The 22,765-nt window shown below is 49.5% G+C and overlaps 3 protein-coding genes across 6 annotated transcripts in view; 1 reads left to right on the top strand and 2 right to left on the bottom strand.

The window, feature by feature from the left end:
- Window positions 1-22,765, bottom strand: part of LOC136537923 (dolichol-phosphate mannose synthase subunit 3-like) — a 282,016-nt gene that overhangs the window by 30,746 nt on the left and 228,505 nt on the right. The gene's annotated exons all lie outside the window — the stretch shown is intronic.
- On the top strand, window positions 7,354-10,262 carry LOC136516905 (uncharacterized). The gene is made up of 2 exons (XM_066510410.1): window positions 7,354-7,966; window positions 9,494-10,262. Exons 1-2 carry the CDS (start codon window positions 7,513-7,515, stop codon window positions 10,144-10,146), a joined length of 1,107 nt encoding a protein of 368 aa, XP_066366507.1. The 5' UTR covers window positions 7,354-7,512; the 3' UTR covers window positions 10,147-10,262.
- On the bottom strand, window positions 10,407-13,082 carry LOC136516914 (uncharacterized). Of its 4 annotated transcripts, none has more exons than XM_066510436.1 (6): window positions 12,421-13,082; window positions 12,205-12,312; window positions 11,987-12,111; window positions 11,810-11,875; window positions 11,375-11,434; window positions 10,407-10,922 (listed from the first exon to the last, which is right to left on the bottom strand). In XM_066510436.1, the coding sequence occupies exons 1-5, from the start codon at window positions 12,791-12,793 to the stop codon at window positions 11,423-11,425; spliced, it is 684 nt and encodes a 227-aa protein (XP_066366533.1). In that variant the 5' UTR covers window positions 12,794-13,082; the 3' UTR covers window positions 10,407-10,922; window positions 11,375-11,422. The 4 variants fall into 4 exon arrangements, 3 of the variants coding, with proteins under 3 accessions (XP_066366533.1, XP_066366517.1, XP_066366523.1); XM_066510420.1 differs by having other exon boundaries at window positions 11,775-11,875; XR_010774152.1 differs by having other exon boundaries at window positions 10,850-10,922; window positions 11,749-11,875.

Here is a 22,765-nt window from a genome sequence, read left to right on the forward strand (position 1 = left end):
GAGCTCTCCGGAGGTGACGATTGCTGCGGCATGACCACAGCACTCGACCTTGAACTCATAGGCGTGCTAGAAGGAGGTGCCGACGGTGATGACCCCGCCGGGGCCCAATATTTTTAGCTTAAGGTATGTATAGTTGGGGACGGCTATGAACTTCATATAGTATGGACGTCCTAGGATGGCATGGTAGGTTTCATGGAACCCAACCACTTCAAAGGTGAGGGTCTCAATCCTATAGTTGGATGGACCCCCAAAGGTGACAGGTAGATCGAGCTACCCAAGTGACAAGGCCTGCTTTCCAGGCACGACACCATGGAAAGGTGCCCCGGTTGGCCAAATGCGCGCTCGGTCGATGCCCATGGCGTTGAGCATCTCGGCGTATAGGATGTTGAGGCCGCTACCCCCATCCATCGGTACCTTGGTGAGGCGCTTCGTACCGATGATCGGGTCAACCACGAGCAGATATCTCCTCGGTTGTGGGACGCTCTCCGGATGGTCGGTTGGGTCAAAGGTTATGGTGGATTCTGACCACTGGAGGAAGGTCGGTGTAGCTGGTTTGGTCACATAGACCTCACGACGTGTGATCTTCTATGGCGCTTGGAGTCATAGGCCTCCGGTCCTCCGAAGATCATGAGGCAGCCATTCAGTGTTGGAAAGTCAGCGCCCTTCTCCTCAGCATCATCCATGGTGGGGTCAGGGTCCTTTCCGTGCTCCCCTTTGTTGGAGCCTCTAGACAAGAACCGTTGCATGATGCTATAGTTCTTGTACAGATGCTTGACTAGGAAAGCATGGCTTGGGCATGGCCCCTCAAGTAGTTTTTTGAAATGGTTCGAAGTGCCCTCCGTGGGCTTTCGACCACCTCTCTGGTCAGTGGTGGCCAGGAGCAAGCCCTCGCACCGTTGCTTCTTGTTCTTCTTTTTGGCGGGATTATTGGAGGTACCTTTGTCAGCGTCCTCGTCTCGCCTCACCTTGCCATTGAGGTGATCGAAGATGGCTCTGACCACTTCCTCGCCCGAGGCGTGGCTGGCGACGATGTCCAGGAGTTCCTTGGTGGTTCATGACCCTTACATCCTAGCTTGTGAACTAGAGACTCACAGGTGGTCCTAGATAGGAAAGCTCCTATAACATCGGCGTCAGTGACGTTAGGGAGCTCGTTGCATTGCCAAGAGAAGCACCGGATGTACCCATAGAGGGTTTCTCTGGCCTTCTGCCGATAGTTCTTGAGGTCCCACGGGTTTCTAGGATGCTTGTGTGGGCCCTGGATGTTTCCCACAAAGATCTCCTTCAGGTCCATCCAACTTTGGATTCTATTGGGCGAAAGGTGTTCCAACCAGGTTCTTGCCGAATTGGCTAAGAACAATGGAAGGTTGGGGATAATGAAGTCATCATTATCCACACCACCGGCTTGGTAGGCAAGCCGATAGTCTTCGAGCCATAGTCTAGGGTTTGTTTCCCTAGAGTACTTCAGGATGGCGGGAAGGTAGAGTTGAGGATGTGTCGGCCGAAGGCCGGAGGCCCTGGTAGGTCGAGGCTCGAGCTTCGGTCATCGCCGCTGTCATAGCGTCTACCACGATGAGGGTGATAGCCGCATCTAGCTCCCTCTCTCAGGTCATCATAGGCGCATCTATGGGCGTCAAGGGTGTTGCGCGTGTCATGGTTGCGGCCGAGATGCTGACGCACTAGGACCGCGGTGTGCTGCCCACTTCCTTGTGGTTCCTGGTGGACCAACGCGTCCCTAACGGGACGCTCCGAGGGAGTACGTTGGCTAGCGTTGAGCTCACATCGCTGAGACAATAAGCTTTCGGCCTGCTGCGCCGCCGCACGCTTGAGCAGTGTGCGAATCTCATGGTGGGCCCGATGATCCTCAGGCATCGTGGCTTTTGGAAGGCCATGGAGCAAGGCCGCCATGCACAGCGGTGTTTTAGATCGCCCGAGCAAAGTGAGGGAGGGCTTCATCGTCGGCGATGATCCTCCGGTTCACATCATGGGCCATGGCGTGGGTGCGCCCACCTTCTCCATGACGCTCGATCTCCTGATCAAGCTCCACGCATTCCTGCTCGAGCTAGAGTCACGCTTCCTCGATCTCTCGGTGTTGGGCTTTCAGCTGCTCCACCGGCTTTTGTGGTAGGACCGCCATCTCCCGCTTAGCCTCATCGTTGAGGCCATTTGTTGGGGTAGCCTCCCCCTTATGGACGCTTTTGACGTGCCCCTCAGGGGTACCCATCATGAAGCATTCACGAGGGGGTGGTGGCTTCCCTTGCTGGAATCAGAGCCAGAGGGTGACTCTAGCTCTTCTACAAGGAGGTCGTGGAAAGATTCCATGACATGTTCAATCATCCCCACAAACTCGTCATTGGTGGGTGGTGAAACCATGCGTCATGCCACAAGGTGGCTAACGGTCACCGCGGCGTTGCAAAGGCCGAACGAAAGCACTATCGGGGCGCTCCGTGTGGGGTGTTCCAGAGAGAGGGGTTCACCTCCGGCGAGCCATGCCATGTCGGTGGCGTCAGAGAAGATGAGGTGGCGCGGGTCCTCCCTAGACGGCTAGGTCCTAGGAAGACGTCGAGCCAGTGCTCAAGCCTACCGTAGTTGAGGCCGATGGAGGAAAGAGGTTGGATGGCGGCATGAGCCAATGCCAACTCTCCTCCCACCATAACGATGAAGTCTAGGTCACCGAAGTGCACGTGTGTGCTTGGGACTCAACTGATTCCGTGGCTAGCCATTCGTGGCCTGATGTTAATGTCGGAACATGCAAAGGTCCCCTACCTGGCGCACCAACTGTCGGTGTTTTGAGTAAACACCAATGAGTAAATTTGTATTATTGCACGTCTGGCCCGGATGGTGTGCTAAAAATACATAAGGTTTATACTGATTTGGGCAGAATATCCCTACGTCTAGTTCATGGCTGCTGCTCGTGTTATTAGCACCAAAAAGTTCATAGTAGGGGTTACAAATGGGCGAGAGAGGGAAAGATCCCAAGTCTCTGATGGAAAGGTCAAATGGATGCTAAGAGCTTGGTTGCTGCTCAGCTCTATGTGATGTAATGCGTGGTGTGTTCAATCGATCTCCCCCTAATGGGGTGCCCTGCCTTTCCTTTTATAGACCAAGGGGAAGCAAGGATTATAGATAGGAGAAAGAAGAAAACCAGAGGCCAGGGAGGTCCTTCAAAGATGCCGGGTCTTCCTTTTCCTCTAAGAGAGCCCTGCTGACACAACAGACTGTGCCAGGGCTAGCTCCATGCTGGGTGCATGCCCGCTGATGATGCCATGTTCAGGCTTTGTCAGCAAGTGGTCACGTCCCATCCCGCCCCGGTGAGCGACGCGACAGACTAGGGTGCTGGACCACGACCCTACGGGGAGCAAACGACACAGTGACCGCATGTCCATTACTGTAGATAATGTGAGTTTCATCCTAGACCGTAGCGGTTGTCGTATGCTTCTGTCAGGATCCGCGCCCGAGGGTAAATAGCGGCGCCCACAATACTGTAAGACAAATGTCGGTGCCTACAATACTGTTTGGGCTCTGACATGCCTGGAAGGGCTTAAAGCGCACGTCCTGTCATATCCTGATGGTACTTTCCTACAGGCATGCAGGGTATGGTCCGTGGTATTATGGTTGACTTGAGTGCCATGCCTTATCCGCGCGTGTAGTTATGAAGGAGCAGTGCGCAAACGTCGGGTGAGGCGGAGCCAGCGCCTGGACATCGAGTGAGGCAGAGTCACCCCCCGGACGTCGGGCGAGGTGGAGCCAGCCTCCGAACATCGAGCGAGGCGGAGCCAGCCCTCGGACGTCGGGTGAGGCGGAGCCAGCCTCTGATCGTCGGGCGAGACAGAGTCTGCCCTTAGACATCGGGTGAGGCGGAGCCAACCCCCAAACATCAGGCGTGGCAGAGCCAGCCTCCAAACATCGGGCGAGGCGGAGTCTGCCCTCAGACGTCGGGTGAGGCAGAGCCAACCCTCGAGGGTCAAGTGAGACGGAGTCTGCCCTCAGACGTCGGGCGAGGCGGAGCCGGCCCTCGGGGGTCGGGCGAGACGAAGTCTGCCCTTAGACGTCGGGCGAGGCAGAGCTAGCCTCCGAACGACGGGCAAGGCGAAGTCTGCCCTTAGATGTCGGGCGAGGCAGAGTCAGCCCTTGGGGGTCGGGCGAGACGGAGTCTACCCTCAGACATCAGGCGAGGCAGAGCCGGCCCTCGAGGGTCGGGCAAGATGGAGTCTGCCCTCAGGCGTCGGGCGAGGCGGAGCCAGCCTCCGAACGTTGGGCGAGGCGGAGTCTGCCCTCAGACATCGGGCGAGGCGGAGCTAGCCCTCGAGGGTCAGGCGAGATGGAGTCTGCCCTCAGACGTCGGGCGAGGCAGAGCCGACCCTCGGGGTCGGGCAAGACGGAGTCTGCCCTCAGACGTCGGGTGAGGCGAAGCCTGCTCTTGGGGGTCGGGCGAGACGGAGTCTACCCTCAGACGTCGGGCGAGGCGGAGCCTGCCCTCGGGGGTCGGGCGAGACGGAGTCTGCCCTCAGACATCGAGCGAGGCGGAGCCTGCCCTCGTGGGTCGGGCGAGACGAAGTCTGCCCTCAGACGTCGGGCGAAGAGGAGCCAGCTCGAGGCGGGGCCCATGGTCTCGGTCGACGGACGAGGAGTGACCCGGCGAGCAGTGTAGTCGCACTCTCAATCGCGCAGATGAATCAATGTTGATGGTCATTAGCTCCTCCTTTTCGGATACCCTACTATTGGTCCCCGATAAAATGTGAACAAATTTTAATGTAAATCTAATGACAACATAGCATATGAGATCCCATGCGAAAGCCAAGTTTAATAGTTATGTTGTAGTAGTATTTTCTATACTTTTGTAATCGGGGCCATATTTAGGCCATCCGGTCTCCTAGTTCAATGCTCAATTTTTTTAACCTTGTGCTCACCAATAAGCTCCTTATTGTGTGAAACCCTGCCAAGTCCTTTAGTTCCCACTGAATAATACCCCACAATATGTCCTCTGTGAACTAATGCCTTGCTTAGCAGCGAGAATCGACTCGGCTTCACCATAGGAGACAGAGAGATCACATTAGGCGAATTCACCTATATAGAGAAAACAACTTTACTAATCACTACTTGTGCTCACCAATAAGCTCCTCAATGCGTGAGACCATCAGCCTGTTTGCTTGATGATTTCAGCTAGGGCTTATCAACCAGCCAATAATGTTTTTCTCTCACAATAAATCAGCACTAGCCGGACTTATCAGCCCAGAAACCAACCAGCAAATAGACCGCATGTCTAAATCTCCACCGAGTAATACCCCACAACATGTCCCCGATGAATGTATTCCTTGTTTGGCAGCAATAATTGACACTCGGCTTCACCTATTCGTCTAGAACAGTAGAGATGTCAAAAATAAAGTCGCTCAAAAACCTTGCAAAATAGGGCCTAAACCAGCTAGGCAGCTATGGTGATGTTGGTTCACCAGAGATCCTCCGAGCCTCGATCTAAATAGCAAGTCTCGAGATTGGCTCTCTACTCCTGTGCGCACTCCGGTAACTTCTCTAAACATGTCTATTTTTAAATGGTTGTGTAATAATTTGAACATCTACAAATTTAGCGAATATGTTTCAAACCGCTATTTTTTTTACAAAGGCTGCTAGGTACAATCCAAAGGATAAAGTATATTTTTCAACCTCCAACTTACAACATAGCCTGATTTTCAATCTTTTACTATGAAATCGGGTAATACAGATCATCCAACTATCGAAACCGACAAATTTAGTCCTCTGGTTGGCTTTCAAAAGTGGTTACTATTCTACATTATAACAAAAATCTGGTTTGATTTCTACAAATTTATAATTAATTTATTTTAAATCATAAAAATAAACTAGTTTCATTTTTTTCTAGAAATGTCATCTTGCTAAATTTAGAGTTATTTATATCTTACTTGTTTTAGATAAATAATACATATGAGAAATAAAGCAATAAGTACATAAATAAACTAATTCTAAATACCTATATATTTTTCTAATTTAAATTAAATAAATTATGAATTGCTACTTGTTTTAAAATAAATCAATTCTATACGTATATATTTTCCTGATTTTAAATAAATCAATAAAGCAACAAGTAGAGAACATTTTTTTAAAAAAAATGGTACTAGTATCATATTTTGCTGATTTAAAATAAATTATTTATGAATTTTTAGATGGTAAAACAGATTTTTACTATTTTTACAAAGTAGAAAAGAACCTTTAAAAGCAACACGAGGACCAAATTTGTTCGATTTTGATAATTAGAGGGTTACACGTTTCATAATTTAAGTTGAATATTAGACTACTGCATAAGTTTGAGGGTGAAAAATGCACTTTACCCTAATCCAAATTGTATGAAGGCATCAGTTCTGCCTTAACCAGACAGATTGTAAATTCCATCAATTTGTAAATAAACTAAACAAAATTGAATAACTGCATCGTATGATAGCTCAATTCAATAAAATCGAAACATTTTATCTGTGTGATTGAATCAGTTTCTTGCTGGCAAAACCACTTGGGCTTGGTGCGCGCCGCCACTCCGCCAGGATGGAATCTATCTGTTGCAATGTCGCTAGTTTTGCTCTGTGTTTCTTTGGCTGAGTAATCAGAGAGGGGGAACGGATGTGCGTGCCATTTGTTTCGTCAGGTACACGGCCGGCGACGGCGAGTCAGTGAGCGAGTACGACTGGCCACCAACAACAGCGTGGATGAGTGATCTCTGGACGCTTCTGCTCGATCGACACTATCCGCTGGCTGAAGACCATCTTGGCGTGCAATAGCTGAGAATTTGCATTGCCCAGAGCTGAAATATTTTGTCCCAGCTCTACGCCTCTCTACCACAGCCAGTCAGCCACAGCGCGCAATAGCTACGCGGCCGGTCGTAGAGCCCAGAGCTCGAGCTGCGGACGGATCGGAAGGTCCGGCGCAGCCGCGCAGGCACCTTGTCGTCACGGGTGGGCGGGCGCGCGCACGGCGCACGTGCTTGTCCGCTCCTCTCCCCGTCCGCGACGACAGCTGCAGTCTGCTGGTCCTCCCCTGCGCCAACTAATTAATAAGTACTCCGTACACCACAAACCACTTAACCACATCGCCCGCCGCGCTCGCCGCCGGTCGCCGTCGCGCTACAGTCCGATCGGCCCGCGCGCGCCCACGGAGACGGAGCTAGGCGAAGCGAAGCGCCGGAAAAACGCGCGCCACCCGTGCCCCCGGGCGCTGCGCATCGTACACACACGAGCGCGCGAACTGGTGCTGGCTGGCCAGGGTTGCGTACGTGTGGTCCTCTTTTCTTATCTCTTCCGGCGGGCTCCCGCCTTTCCCACTCACCATACAAAACCAACCATCATGTACAGCAACAGCTAGCCATGTCTTTTGGAGATCACACACTGACGACACTGCCGCTGGTACGGTAGAATATGGTGAACTTGCTAGTAGCTTTTGCTTGCCGGCCCGAGCACTTCATTGGCTACCTAGCATAGCAAGCATATATAGCTAGCGCTGCTGCTGCTGGCCACCATGTCGTCGAAGCAGGAGAAAGAGGAAGAGGTGGAGCTGCCGTGCATGAATGGCGACGTGGGGAGGGACGACGACAACGGCGGAGTCGAAGAAGAAGGAGGAGGAGAAGGCGAGGGCGAGTTCGCGGTGGCGATGGCGCAGCTGGCGCCGGAGGGCGTGCGGGCGCTGCACGCGCGGGTGGAGGCGGAGTGGGGGCCCGTGCTACAGAGCGCGTGCCAGACGGCGGCGGTGCGGGCGCTGTGGGGCCGCGCCGTGCGCGACCCGGCGGCGGGGGTGCTGGCCGGGGAGCGCTACCTCAGGGGCCTGCACGACAAGATGCGGCGCGACGAGCGCGCCGGCGCCAGGGAGGTGCACGGCGTCATGATCGCCGTCAGGACGCTCTGGTTCGACGCCCGCATCGAGGCCGCCGTCGCCGCGCTCGGCGGCGACCCGCAGGTCGTGATCCTCGGCGCAGGTTAGTATACGCACAACACTACCCTCTGCCCTGCGCCCCTGCATGATGCCGTGGTGCTCGTCAAAATTATTGGCTATTGCATTTGCATGCTGCGCAGCGCCGTTCTTTGCATGCCTTGCATGATCAACGCATCAAAGCATGTACAAACACCCGCGCATGATACTCGACGCATTCTTCTTCTTTTTTGTGAGCTTACGCAATAGATCGATACACATGGATGATGAATGAATGAAGATCACTGAAATATCAAAATGACAACACGATCCATTAATTGTTTCACGAATCACGAGTGTGTGAGATTTTGTTTTGACAGCCTGACTAAAATCACATCAGGGAGTTTTTCTTCGAAACATACTATAGATGTAGACGCTCACAAAAACAGTCATCCTAAGAGTACACAGCCATTGACATTGATGACGTCACCGCAGCCACCTCAGTATTGAGGATCACATATTACCTCACACTGAACACGCCTACACCTAGTTAGCCACAAAAAAAATATCCGCAAGCAGGAGACTAATTCATGGCAGCATATTCTCCGTTTGTAAATAACTTGGCTGGTCATCATCCACGCTGTCCATTTTATCTGTGGCGCCAAACTTAAGCGCCCATTGTTGGACACGAAAAAAAGGATTATGTATACAGACGAGGCGATCGTCTCGTGTAGTCGTGTGTGAGATGGAAAAGGAAATAAAAGGAAGCAATTGTGGATCGGAATGAAGACACCTGGCCACATTACAGCAAGAAGAAAGCTATCCTGGCGCTGCCCATTTTGATGGAAGGATGTCCAGTAATGGGACAGCTGCACATCAACATTCTTTCAAAAAAAAAAGAGCACATCAACATCAACGCACTGATTTATGTCCTTGATGATACTGGTGTCTTCTGTTAGATCCCTTCAGCCGGCCTAATCAGTTGGCAGTTAGCAAGATGCGGACCGGGAAACTTTTGCCCTGTATCCTACAAGAAAAACTTTTGGCTTGCAGCTAAGGGTGCCAACACTATACATAACAGCAACAGACTAATTTCACCTTCATATAGAGTAATGGTAACCCAAAAGCAAACTTTGGATACATGAACAATTGAGAGCATGGCAAAACGTTGGATTTGATAATGCTGGTGAGAGAGTGTCAGATCCTATAACCTGTGGTGTCTTCTCTGCAATTGAATGAAACAGGTAGAACAAGGCATGCACTCACTTTGCATAACAAAATAACTGAGATGCAGAAATTGATTCTGGTTCTTTGAAAACAAAGAAATACTTTTTTGGATTCTCAATTGGATATAATGCCCTCAGTCCCTCACCTAAACCTCAAGTTCAACAATTCTGGTAAATCATACATTACAACTTCTAATCTAATGTTTTGAAACAAATGTGCAAAGCTGGCGCAAGAATGCCACGTTTTGTGGTACATGAAGCAAGCTTAATTAAAATCTGTTTTACAAAAAGGCATCTTCATTTGCAGATAAGTTTACCTAGAATAAGGCTCCTTCTGACAACCAAACAATGCTCTCTCTCTCTCTCAGGGATGGATGCAAGAGCCTATCGTCTGAGCTGCCTAAAGGAGTGCACGGTATTTGAACTTGATTTCCCGGAGCTCCTAGAAATGAAATCTGATCTTCTGCACGAAGCAATGAGTTCTGCAAATCACCAGAAACTCACCGTGATGGCAAAATCATTGATTAGGGTTCCTGCCAACATACAAGATGGAGACTGGATAACAAAGCTGCAGAGCTGTGGGTATGTTCCTGAAAGGAACACCATATGGGTGCTTGAAGGCATCATCTATTACCTTCACCATGCAGATGCAATGCAAGTCCTCGAAAACATTGCAGCTAGCCGCTCCTCAGCCAGCACAGTGCTCCTGGCTGATTTCATGAACAAGAACGCGACATTGCTCTCTCCAACGATGTACCATTTCTACCATGACAGCCCTGACCTCCTGCTGCCTTCTATTGGGTTCTCCCAGGTAACACTGTCACAAATTGGAGATCCGGAAGCACATTTTGGGTTGCTAAGTCACCCAGAGAACCTATTTGATAAACTGAGGAGACTGCCTAGATCAATGGAAAAAAATCCGGAGGACGGGACGCCATGCTGCAGACTGTATTTTGTGGAAGCCTATGCCTCACCAGATGACCAGATCATGTGTCCACTGGATCATTACTTGGAAAGTTGAATTACCTCTTTCTTTTCATCTGATGGCGTGCATAATTCATTAGCATTCAAACCCTGATATGATTTTTGTACAATATTTTTTATCTGAGATAATACATCAAATCTTGTCATGAAAAATATATTATTAAGGTTTTGCCTACCCTACACACATTTATTTTAACTTCAAGAAATTACATTTTATCCCAAACCATCAATGCATACTTATTGACATATAACTAAATTATGGCACATAAAGATCAAAAGGAAAGAAAATACTCATTAAATTTTAGTCCCGTGTAATTTAATGGATAGCAGGATTTACAGAAACTAGAAGCCTAAGGTATACATAGATAAATAGTACAGATTTTATAATGTTCATAAACAAGATGATAAGCTGTGGAGAACAACAGAGAGAACCCTGAAAATAGTATCTGAAAACAAAATTTGGTATAGGGCCTGCTTGGACATCTACCACGCTTTGAACAAATATCCTTATAAGTTATGGTAATTTAATTCTAGTTTGTCTTTACAGGCAAGCATTCTTGTACCATAAATATCATATATCAGATCAAATGAACAAAGTATTTGTTCAACAGAAGTCCCTAATGAGCAAGCGCAAATGAAACTTTACCTCAAAGATAGAAGGAAAATAAAAACAATAGGTCATTTTAAAAATCCTTGAAAAAATGTGGTCCGACCTGGCAAAAAAAGGTCTAAACACCTAAACAGTCTTTAACACTCTGTTCAAATTTGTCGAGGGCAGAGATAGTGCTCAGCAAGCCTTCCTTCATCTTCTCTCTGCAGGGCACCGAAATTGGTCAATGCCAGCATTTACTAAATTCATATACTTTGAAACAATATCATAGAAAATCAAGGCTTATTTATTTGAACATGTACAGAGTATTCAAAATAAAATTTGTACAAATCCATTCATTTCACGTTAGAAGACAATCCACACTAGGAGCTCCGACAATATTGCAGCAGTTTGTTCCCGGTAACTCCTATGGTGAGATGATGATATAAGATATACAACTCCTTTATTTACAAAATCAACAACAGAGGAAGAAATGGCTGTCCATATATAATTTTTTTAATATCCTAACAGAAGATACAAAAACATGAGAAAGTTGCCACAGGAAACATCAAGTTGCTACTAGTAACTTAGTAAGAGGCCAGAATATTAATAGGTCACACATGTTTCAGATCCAGGGTTTAACGAAAGAAAAAATATGTGCGTTGGCATTACTCACCTATCATCTGCGAGCTCAAAATTACTGTTGTCCGCCAGGGTTCCCAAGTCAGAGAATGACCTGTACAAGACAAGGGCCCTGTTTAGTTCCATTTCCTTTTGCCAAATTTTTCAAGATTCCCCGTTACATCGAATCTTTAGACGCATGCATGAAGCATTAAATATAAATAAAAAATAAAACTAATTACACAGTTTAGACGAAATCCACGAGACAAATCTTTTAAGCCTAATTAGACTATGATTGGACACTAATTACCAAATAACAACGAAAATGCTACAGTGATCATTTTGCAAAAAATTTTGCATCTAAACTGGGCCAAGGTCAATGAGCCAAAGTTTACTCAATACAATAAACAGCAATTCTGTGAGTCTCACGTGATGCTAGCTAGCTCTAGACATACTGTATGAGCTCCCCAAGCCTAGTATCAGCTTCAACCTTGAGGGGATCCTTATTGGCGAGCAGCGAAGCGGCGTTCTTCAGTATCAAGCTGAATGTGCACACCTACAGGGTAATTCCATCAAACACCTGGAGCATCAAAAACAAACTAGCCATGCAAGTGAAAGTGAAAAGCATCTTTCAAAAAAAAAAAAAGTGAAAGTGAAAAGCCCCAACCTCAACGCCAGTCCGCGACTGGAACGCGACAATCGAGTTCCTCTGCCGCGGCACGCAGTCCCTCCCTGCCGCACCGATCCGTCCCCTCACCTCCTCGGCGTCCTCAGCAGACGCACTCGGCGAAGCTACATTGCATCGCACAGGCACGGTTGCTAAGAATTTCCTGGACGTCCGACCAGATTAGGCAAGTTTGAACGCTGCCAAGGACACGGAATTACCGAGAAGTGCGTGGGCTTTGACGAGGGTGTCCCGGGAGGCGGCAATGGGCGCGAGGAGGTAGGACGCCGACTTCTTCTTCTGCTCCCGCAGCAGCTCCTTGGGCCCAGCTGCGCGCGCCAACACGAAGAGGAACAGGAGAGAAGACAAGTGAGAGGCCCGGTCAGTCACTGCGGAGCCGAGAAAGCTGGTAGGCGAGGCGTGGGATGCGGTCGTACGGATGCCGAGGGAGAAGGCGGCGGCGGCGGGGCGTGCCGGCGCCGCCGCGGCCAGGACGAGTGCGACGAGCGCGGCGCGGCGGGAGGCGATGCTCGGAGGCGCCGGTGGCGTCGGCTGCGGCTGTGAGGGTCTCCGGAGGGGAGACGCTGCTGCCGTCGTGCTGCGCCGGAGAGGCGGTCTCGCCGGCGGCGCGGCGGGCGACTGGATGGAGCTCATGGCTAGGCGTGCGTGGCAGCGTGGGGGGACAGCGGGTGGGACTGCGCTTCCTCTGCGCGTGGGCCTCCAAACTTTACGGGGCGTCCAGTCCAGCTGTCCAAATCCACGCGAACCATCCCGTTTTACCGAGAAGGTTACGTATTTTAAGTGGTACATCTTCCGGTAGCATGAACGGGTGACGTGACGATTCCGCCTTCACGACGCCGCCGCCGGCCACACCGACGGCGACACCGAATCGGAGCACGCCGCGGAATCCATGCAAGATGCAGGCCGGGGACACTCGCCACTACGGCGCTCCACTAGTCCAGCTGGTAGAAGCATGCAAAGGAAGAATGATAGGTACTACGTGGCTACGTGCACCTTGTGCCTTCTGCATAGGAATCCACGACACCAACAAGGAGCAACAACCAGCCCAGACGATGCGTGGATCGCACCGCTCACCGCATTGGCACCGCGCGACATGGTGGCTGTGTTCGGCTGAAAAAAAAAAAAACTGTACCAGCTGAAAAACACTGTAGATACTGAATTTGTATGAAAGAAAAATACTATTTCGAATTAAAAAACCGGATCAAGCCGGATTCAAGGTCAACCGAACGAGTCCAGTCTTTTTAGCTTCCTTTAGCTACACTTGCACTGCAGCGGCATTTTTAATATCGCACGCATAACACGTACAGCACCAGCTTGCTCGTTAGGCTTGAGAAAAGCTATAGAATCGCATTCGCTCCCTTTTTGCACTGATATGACGGTGACGCTGGAAGTGGAAGACATTTTCCAAATGGCAGCATCGATCTTTCGATTCGAACTAACTGGTAGAGATGAGCGTGTGCCACGAAGCCGAATACTGGATTCCCTCTCCCCGTATATCTCCATGAATCAGATTCGAGCTAACTTCCAATAATCAGATTACTAACTGATATAGATTAGTATAATCATGCTGTGTCATGATCGATCCCGGCATACATAAACAAAAAGCGCGACTCAGATAGATCTGATCTCTGGAGCACTAGCATTAGCATGTATAGCTAGGCTTGCTTGGCTTCCGATCCCCAGCATGTTAATTTTTGCCTCTTGTTGCTAATGTCACTCGATCTAGCAAGCAATACAAGTAAAATCAGGCTTGCATCAAACTCAAAAAAAAAAAAAATCAGGCTTGCATACCGTGTGCCGAGGGACAAGAACGAACGTGAAGCGTTGACAAAACTACAAAAGGCCATGCGAAAATATACGTGTAAGCAAGCAAAGCTTATCATCATCATCGTATAGGAAAGCGACCGGTTTACACATCATTTGCTGCAGTTTGGCGTAACGAAACTGACCGCTGCGTTGTACCACTTGCCACTCTTGGGTCTTGGCTAGCTGTTCGGATCGGAATGGGAATGTGTGATCTGGGATCTGTCCGTCGTCCGTCGGTCGTGCTACTTGCCTACTGCTGCTGTGGACTGCACGCTTGTTGATGGCTGATGGGCCCAAAAGGAGGAAGACAGAGAGAGCAGGAGAGAAAAGGCGATGTTAATCTGGTAGCTACTAAATTTAGTAGCTTTTAGTCAATTTAGTAATTTTTTAATTAAACGTGATGACTAAAAACTATTACAATGGCTTTAGTCCTTTCTATTAACTCTGGCATTACTAAAAGTGACTAAACCGTTTAGTATCTACTAAAGTTTAGTAGCTCAAACCAAACACTCCCTAGTTGGCTATATGATATTTTAATTAACTAGTTCTTCGTCATCCTAATCGATCGAATCGGTTGCCAACGTGGAATCCTGCGGGGGCCAGGATTGCAATAGGAGGAATAGATCCACGGCCAAGATGCGTGCCATGTTATCGCCCGTTATCCGCCGAGAGAACAACTAATTTTTGCTACTCGAACATCTAAAGGTACACAACATTTTGAAGTATAGGCAACCTAACTTTCTTTTCTACTACCACGTGCTATAACAACACACTGTTTTCAAATAAATTACAATAGTAACCAGATGTTCTTTCGACAATGGGAAGGATTTTATTCGTTATAAGCAAAGTATAGAGATTGGACAGAATATCTCCCAATTAAAAATTTGCGAGACAAATTTGACATTACATTTGTGTGTGTGTGGGTGGGGGGTGTGCTAAAGACTCACAAGAGTAAACTACCTGCATCTGGTAATTGCCTCAATTTCAGCAGTGGCCGACCTAAGAGACCAACGGCCCGGTTACGACGATATGATCCAGCTTCAACTGGTGAGGCAAAGACCTGACAATTTGTAAGTATATTTGTCATCTGAAAGTCAAAGCGTTGCTCAAGCATCAGTAATTTTTTGTGCCCAACAATAGGGTCTGGGCTTAGGGGCAAAGCCAAGGAGGGGGCTGGCAGGGCCATAGCCCCCCAACAGCACAACATTTTTTACTCAATATTTATATTAAGAAATATATATTAAAAAATTCTTACCATATATATTTGTTGGCTATATGATATTTTAATTAACTAGTTAATGATGTTAGTTGTACTATGATTTGTTGTCCTCTTCCATATTAATCTCTTATAGTATCTTATATAGTTAATAAGTAGTCTTTCTATTTTTTTTTGTCTATCTCTTTTTGTTCCCACGATAACCCTCTAATTAGCTAGTTAAATATAATTAGTGCTTTCTTGTTTACTCTCCTTCTGAATTGATCTCCATTAACACCTATATTATTTGGGATTGGTCTTTCTATTATTATCGTGATTCTTTTTTCTAGCCCAAGAATTAGATTAATCGTCATATGAGCGTTATAGACCTTGGACTAATTAATTTTGTTCGTTTTTTCTCTAAAATATTTTGTGTTCTTTTTCTAGTTTCTAGTTTTCTTTTGTATTATAATAAGTTTATAACACAAAATATTTATTTGGTTTTTATGTATACTTTGACTGTATATGTATTTCGTCATGTGTGATTGTTATCGGTTTGAACGACCCTCTATGTTTAAATCCCAGCTCCGCCACTGTCTGGGCTTCAGCTTGCAAGAGATCCATACGTTATCTTTCATCTTGTCATCGCGGGTTAATTAAACGAATGCCTTTTTATCGATTATGCACTCTTGTCATCTTTTTTATATTTATCGTGAACCAATTGGTTTTGGCGGTAGACAAAAGCACGCTAAAAATTGAAGACAACCACGACAATGCCATTGAATACATATTCATAAATGTGGCATATTCAAGTTGCATTCTAGGCCAAAGCAGAACCCCCACCTTAATTATTTCTTGGCGTATTCTTCTGTCTGCCCATTAGCTTATACCGATCTTTTCGCTATTAATACCATTAACGATTATCCGTAGTTTGTCATCTTTCACGTGTCGGAGACTCGGGGGTCAGACAACAACATCATTTAGCCGATAAAGTAGCTCATAAGGATTATGTAAGACACTTTTGTCTTCCTCCAAATTTACCATGCATGACGCTCCCTCCTTCCTCATCGTCGCCACCCCTTCTGCCTTTAACGTCTTCACCCAAAATATCTTGTTTATTCTCTATGCCATCTTCAGTGTTGTCGGGGACCTAATACTAGGGTACCCGATGAGATAGGGCTAACAACCATCAAGCGTTGACGCTTCCGTTCTGACAAGACCGCTACTACACTTCTTGCCCGAACGACGGAAGATTGGTTCCGCCTCGCCCGACCCCCGAGGGCTAGACTCCGCCTGGCCGAACGGCTGAGGGCTGGCACCGCCTCGCCGACGTCTGAGGGCAAGCTCCGCCTCGCCGACGGCTGGGGGCTGGCTCCGCCTCGCCCGACGGCTGGGGCTGGCTCCGCCTCGCCCGACGTCTGAGGGCAGGCTCCGCCTCGCCCAATGTCTGAGGGCAGGCTCCGCCTCTGTGGTGGAACCGCCTAATCTAATGCCTCCCAAGAGTGCTCGTCTTTCATTAGACACTAAGCACTCAAGGAAGAACACCAAATTACTCGGTTCCGTCGGGCACACCCTAGGGGAGAACCCGAAAATTCATATTTTTGCCATCAGGATCACAAATGAGATAATAAAGCTTACATCATTCTTAACCATTTCTTACATCACTTGTAGTACAACATCAGAGTATAATATTTATTATTATAACCACGGAATGTACTCATATTATTAGAGTTATGAACAATTTAATTTAGCAGCGGAATATAAACATGTGATCAGAATTACAGCGAAAATAAATATCTACTCATGACATAATAAAGTGTTGATATATGAACTATGACAACAGATTATAAAACTTTTATTTATAAAAGCATTTGGTGAGAGTTATAAATGACAACTACGATTGCGGCATAAAGGAATTCTCGCTGAGCCCACCAGGAGATATCCACACACAAGGGTCAGCTCGAGCATCCACCTGTCACCTACAACAGGGGGAATAAAACCCTGAGTACTCAATTATACTCAGCAAGACTTACCCGACAGGAGGAAAGAAAAGACTCTAAGGATATGCAAGGCTATCTGGCTTGTGGGTTTATTGCATTTGCAGGAAGCATTACTAGACGTGCGTCCTTATATTCGATTTTTATTTATAGCCGCATTGGTTTATTAACTAACCATTCTATGTTAGCACATGTGCTACTTTCAAGCATGTGGTAAGCAATCTGATTTCCTTTTTCCATCTTCCATCTTTCAATTCTTACTACGATGCTAAACACGAGACAAGCCATACCGGATTTCCCGGCGATTCGTGAATCAATGCCCCCAGCTAGGTACCCTGAAAACACACGCTCCGCTTGTACCCCAGGCACAAGCAGGACCAACCCATCACTCTCCTATCCCAGGTGTCTAGGTCCCCGTCCAAATTGGGAGTCCAAGCCCCTGCCCCTGAGTCCTGGACTCAATGCGGTGCAAGGACCTTCTCCACCAAAATAAAACCCTAACAGTTGGTCCGGAAAGAGCCGGATCCACGACAAGAGAGCAACAAGTCTTCCAAGCGCCCATACCTAAGTATGTGCTCGGGATAATAAGTCTGTGACTTGCCTAGATGCCTTATGCAACGATCGGTCCTTAACCGACCAGACAGGGAAAGCAGTGTAACCAAGCTATGCCCCGTGTCCACGGCGACACAACCTCTTACACCCACCAATACCCAAACCATATCCCTGCCCGGTCACCATTTTTCTTTTCCACCATTTTTATATTTTCCAAGTGATGATAATCCAATAATATATTTCCTATATCTCGCGAGTGATAGACAATCACTCGACTTCTACCGGAGTCCTGTAGATAGCAATCTACACGATCTTGTCATACTAGTAAGACTCATAGGATAAAGATATATATGCAAGTGGGTTTCATTTAACTCCTTAAAACTTAATGCACAAATATAATTTAAACTGCAGAAAAGTAGGGGTTATGCACTGGGGCTTGCCTGGGTAGGATATATATTAAAAAGTTAGTATATGCATCTTCAGATCATCCACAATCATTTGGATAGAAAGCCCATTGCATCATCTCCTGTAGAGAATACCATTACACCATCTTCGGATTCCCAATCATCCTTCGATCGATCCGTTGATCCATCATCATACCTATATAATATGCATTGATGCAAATGCATAGATGTAAATAATCAACGACAGCCGAAATGCTTAGAAATCCGATCCCGCCTCACACGCTAACGAGATAGCTCTAACGCTGGTCTACGTATCCATGTTGTCGAATAAGGCGTTACTTCCCAATAATTATTTTAGTTATATAAACCTAAGTTGTTTCTTTATTTCATTCTATCGATTTACTCTTTATTCGTAATAGGACATCATTATCTATCTAGCAAACTAATTATTCCGGAGCTACAAAAATTACAGTGAGTACCTAATATTGCTAGGAGCCTACTATACAAATTTTAGATTCAACAATATTACCGATTTATCATGGAAATTCCTACAAGTTTATCTTTTCATAATATTAAGTACCCTAAATTAATTATATAGGTTCCAAGAATAATATTACCCTATGTGAACAAACGAAACTAACAGGTAGATCATGATTTTAGGAAACTAATAAAACTGGTTTCATAATTTTTTATGCCTATACCATTTTAGATTGATTTTACAAGTTTTAGCCATTTAAATAAAAACTTAGAAAATAGATGGGCACTCGGGCCGGCCTCGGCCAGCACGGCCCACGCGGTGGCCAAGGGGCCCATGCACCCGCAGCCCATCTAGCCAAACAGACGGACCATCGACGCACATGTGGTAGTGACCCACGGCCGGCTGCAGCCCGCGTGGCCAAGGCCCAGAGGGGCGGGGCGCGCGCACGGCGCAACGGCCCAGGAGTGGCGCGGGGCAGCGGCCCAGCCAAGCCAACGAGGGCGCGCGGCCTAGGTGGCACCAGGCCGGCACAGGCGCAGGCAATGGCCCAGGCAGGGCACAGCACGAACGGCCCAGTCGCGCTCATGGCCCAGCCAAACCGGTCAGCCGCATAGGAACAACGGCAGCGGGCCGGCCTAGGCGGCTGATGGCGCGGAATATTTGCAAAACGATCCCTGAGCTTCTACTAAATCACACCGTAGTATAATCAGTACTATTCCGATGGCTCACGTATTCGCAATAAAGGCCCCGTATAAATTTCTGGCTTGGACTTATATCCTCCTCACCTTGCTTTCTTTTCCCCAGAAGCAGAGGACGGAACAGGGGAGCACCGGCCGGCGATCAATCCCGGCCGGGGCTGCACGGTGACGGCGGAAAACCAGCCGCGGGGCAGCGGCGGGCCCGGCCGTGTACGCAGGCACCGACGGCATGGCCAGCGGTGGCCCACAGCACCCTGGCCACGCACGCACGCGGCAACAGATTAGCCGGTGGAGACACGCGCGACTCCGGTGACGGGAGGCGAACGACGATGGTCGAGCTCGGCGCGGGCGGACCGGCGATGCGCTGCGACACGGCACTAGCGACGCGGCTATGTTCGGCATAGGCGCATAGGGGCTCGGTGCAAGACGGCGCTCCAGGCGTAGTGTGGAGCTCGCGCGGAGGTGGGGGCGACGCGGACGACTTCGGGATGGCGTGGCGAGGATGATGCGGAGCCACGCTAGACATCAGCAGGGCGACCTGGTGCAGCGGCGCTCACGCGCGGTCATGCAGGGAGGGGCATGGACGCTGGCGAGGCGCTGCGGCTGCGGTGGCAGAAGCTCGAGGTGGCCTCGGTAGCGGCCATGGCGATGGGGCGCTGCAGCTCGGATGCGCTGCGGCTGCAAGACCCGCACAGGCCGAGGAGCGTACACCCATACGCGAGGGGCAGGACACAGTGGCCGCGGCCATGGCGACCACAGCGTACCACGGAGGCGCTGAGGAGGGGCGGAGCTGTGCGCGGGTCGGGGGCTCACCTGGCCACGGCGGTGGACCAAGGCAGAGGGGAAAGGAGAGGTATGTCACTGTTGACACAAGCAGCGCGGGCATGGGCGCGCTGCGCATATGGCGGTGGGGAATCGGGCGAAACAGCGCTGGGAGCGAGGTGGAGGCGCGCGCGCGGGCGGGCGATGCGGGTGCAGACCAGCAAAGGAAAGAGGAGCGGCTGGGAAGACGCAGTGCGAGAGAGGCAGTGGCTGGAGGCAAGAGCAACCGCCAAAATGCCAAGCGCCGTGGTAGACGAGGAAAAGGAGGGGCCTGCTGTTGCCCGAAGGCTCGATGGTGCTGTGGTATAGAAAGGAAGAGGCAAGGGGACAGCCGCACGAGGATCGTACATGTCGTACACACACTGGCGCTACGGACTTGTCAGAAGCTAAACACAGAGACAATAGCAGCAAGTTGAATTCGGCACAGAGACAGACAGCGATAGGCTAGGACGATCAGAGGCAGAGCAAGCGAACAATGTGAGGGTTCGGCCAACCCCATCAACGTAGGGACAGCGCGGCGCGACGCGAGTAATTCGGGTGACCGATTCAGAGCAGGGAAAACAACACCGTCGTACCGACGAGGCAGGTGGGACGAGTGGCCAGCGGCACTCACATTTTTATTTCTATTTAGTTTTTAAGTTTAGAACTCGATTAACTTCCACTAGTAATTATCTCACGCAAAAGTTCATACTTCGCCCTAACCCACAGAGACAAAATCTTTAAGCGTTATTTAATTACTTTGCTCAGTATAGTTTGCTAAAAATGGCATTTTAAACATAAGCCTAATATTTAAATTTTAAAATTCGAGAAACTCGTTCTGAAAATTTTTCTTAGGCCTAAATCGCGGTGCTAAATAAGATCGTAACACCGGGGTGTTACAACCTCGCTCGATGGCTGGGGGCTGGCTTCGCCTCGCCCGACGTTTGAGGGTTGGCTCCACCTCGCCCAATGTCTGAGGGCTGGCTCCACCTCACCCGACGGTCGGGGGCTAGCTCCGCCTCACCCGTGGTAGGTTCCACCTCGTTCGACGTCTGAGGGCTGGCTCCGCCTCGTCCGACGTCTGAGGGCAGGCTCCGCCTCACCCGACGGCTGGGGGCTGGCTCTGCCTCGCCCGATGACTGCACCCTACTCCTTCATGATGACGAGCACAGGGTACGACAGGACATTCGAGTCAACCATAGTACCGAGGACCATGCCCTGCACGCCTGCAAGAAGGTACCATCAGGATACGGTGGGACAGGCGCTTTAAGCCCTTTCCGACCTAACAGAGTCCAAACAGTGTTGTAGGCGCCGACTTTTGTCCTACAGTGTCGTAGGCACCGACATGAGCCCTCGGATGCAGATACTAACACAAGCATATGACAACCGCTACAATACAAGGAAGAACTCACATCATATACAGTAACAGGCGTATAGTCATTTCCCTGTCTACTCCCCGTAGAGTCATGGCTCGAAGCCCTGACACACCGCACCGTCTGCCGGGGAGAGGATGGGACATGACCACTCGCTGAAACAAAGCCAGAGCCCGGCCCTATTAGGATCAGTGAAGCATGCTATCCCTGGTGTGGTCTGCCATGTCAGCAGGGCAGGCTCAAGGGAAAAGGAAGACCCGACACCCTCGAAGGACCTTATCTACCTTTGGTTTTTTCCTCATTCTACCATCTGTAACCCTGCTCCCCCCTTGGTCTATAAAAGGGAGGGCAGGGCATCCCGCTAGAGGGATCGAATTTTAGACAAAGACGAATCGATTCCACACACGGCGTACAGCCAAGCAGCAACCAAGCTCTTGGCATCCTTTCAGCCCTTCCATCACAGACTTGGGACATGTCCCTCTCTCGACCGCTTGTACCCCCTACTACGAACCTTTTTCGGTACTAATAACATGAGTAGCAGTAAACTGGACGTAGGGACATTCAGCCCGAACCAGTATAAACCTTGTGTCCTTTAGTACACTATCGGATACCGCGAGAAGGGGTACCCTAAGCAAGAACCAAAAAACAACTGCTTAGACTTCGTAAAGATCGAAACCAACTAACAATTGCTGGCCTCAGCCGACTCTCCGACTCGCCCGAGGCCCCCTCATCGCTGGCCTTGGGCGACCTCTCACCAAAGGCCTCGGCCAATTCTTCGTATCGCTCGAGGCCCCCTCACCGCTGGCCTCGGGCGATCCCCCACCGAAGGCCTCGGCCGACCCCCTCTCGTCGCAGGCCTCGGCCAGGTCGTCGACCCTCTGCCCTCGCGCGAGGCGGGCTCAGCAACACTCCGCTGCCTCTTCCTTCACCTGTCCCTCTGACAAAACGTCGCGTTGCATTAACTCAGCCAACTGCTGCCACTGACATCGGCCGCATGCTCGGCACAGTATAGCGGAATGGCCGACAGGACAGGGGACGGGACTGGATAGGGGTTACCCGCCACTGTGCCCACCGCTATGCACATGGTTGACGCCCATGCCTCACTGTGCTGCCAACTCCTGGTCCGAGAACAACGCGGCGTGGGGAGCCACGACCGAGATACTGTGGCCTCGGAATCGGTACCCAGGACCAATAATTCCCTCCAAAGCCTCGGCAGTTTGCTTCAAGGGCTCGGCAGCCTGGGGATCCATGTCCGCCGAGCCCCCACGATGGCTCGGCCTCGGCATCTACAGAGCCTCGGCCCCCTACGACGTCATCGCACGATGACCGGCACGTCACCCGCCATGCCCTGCCTCAAGCTGTACTAGAGCCCCACGATGCACAAGATCAAGTATGACTGGCGCGTCACTTCTGCACAACAAGGACGGGGCCACTCCATCGACCATACCACAACAGTG

The sequence above is a fragment of the Miscanthus floridulus genome, chromosome 2 (assembly GCF_019320115.1).
Source record: "Miscanthus floridulus cultivar M001 chromosome 2, ASM1932011v1, whole genome shotgun sequence".
In the NCBI taxonomy this organism is placed as follows: domain Eukaryota; kingdom Viridiplantae; phylum Streptophyta; class Magnoliopsida; order Poales; family Poaceae; genus Miscanthus; species Miscanthus floridulus.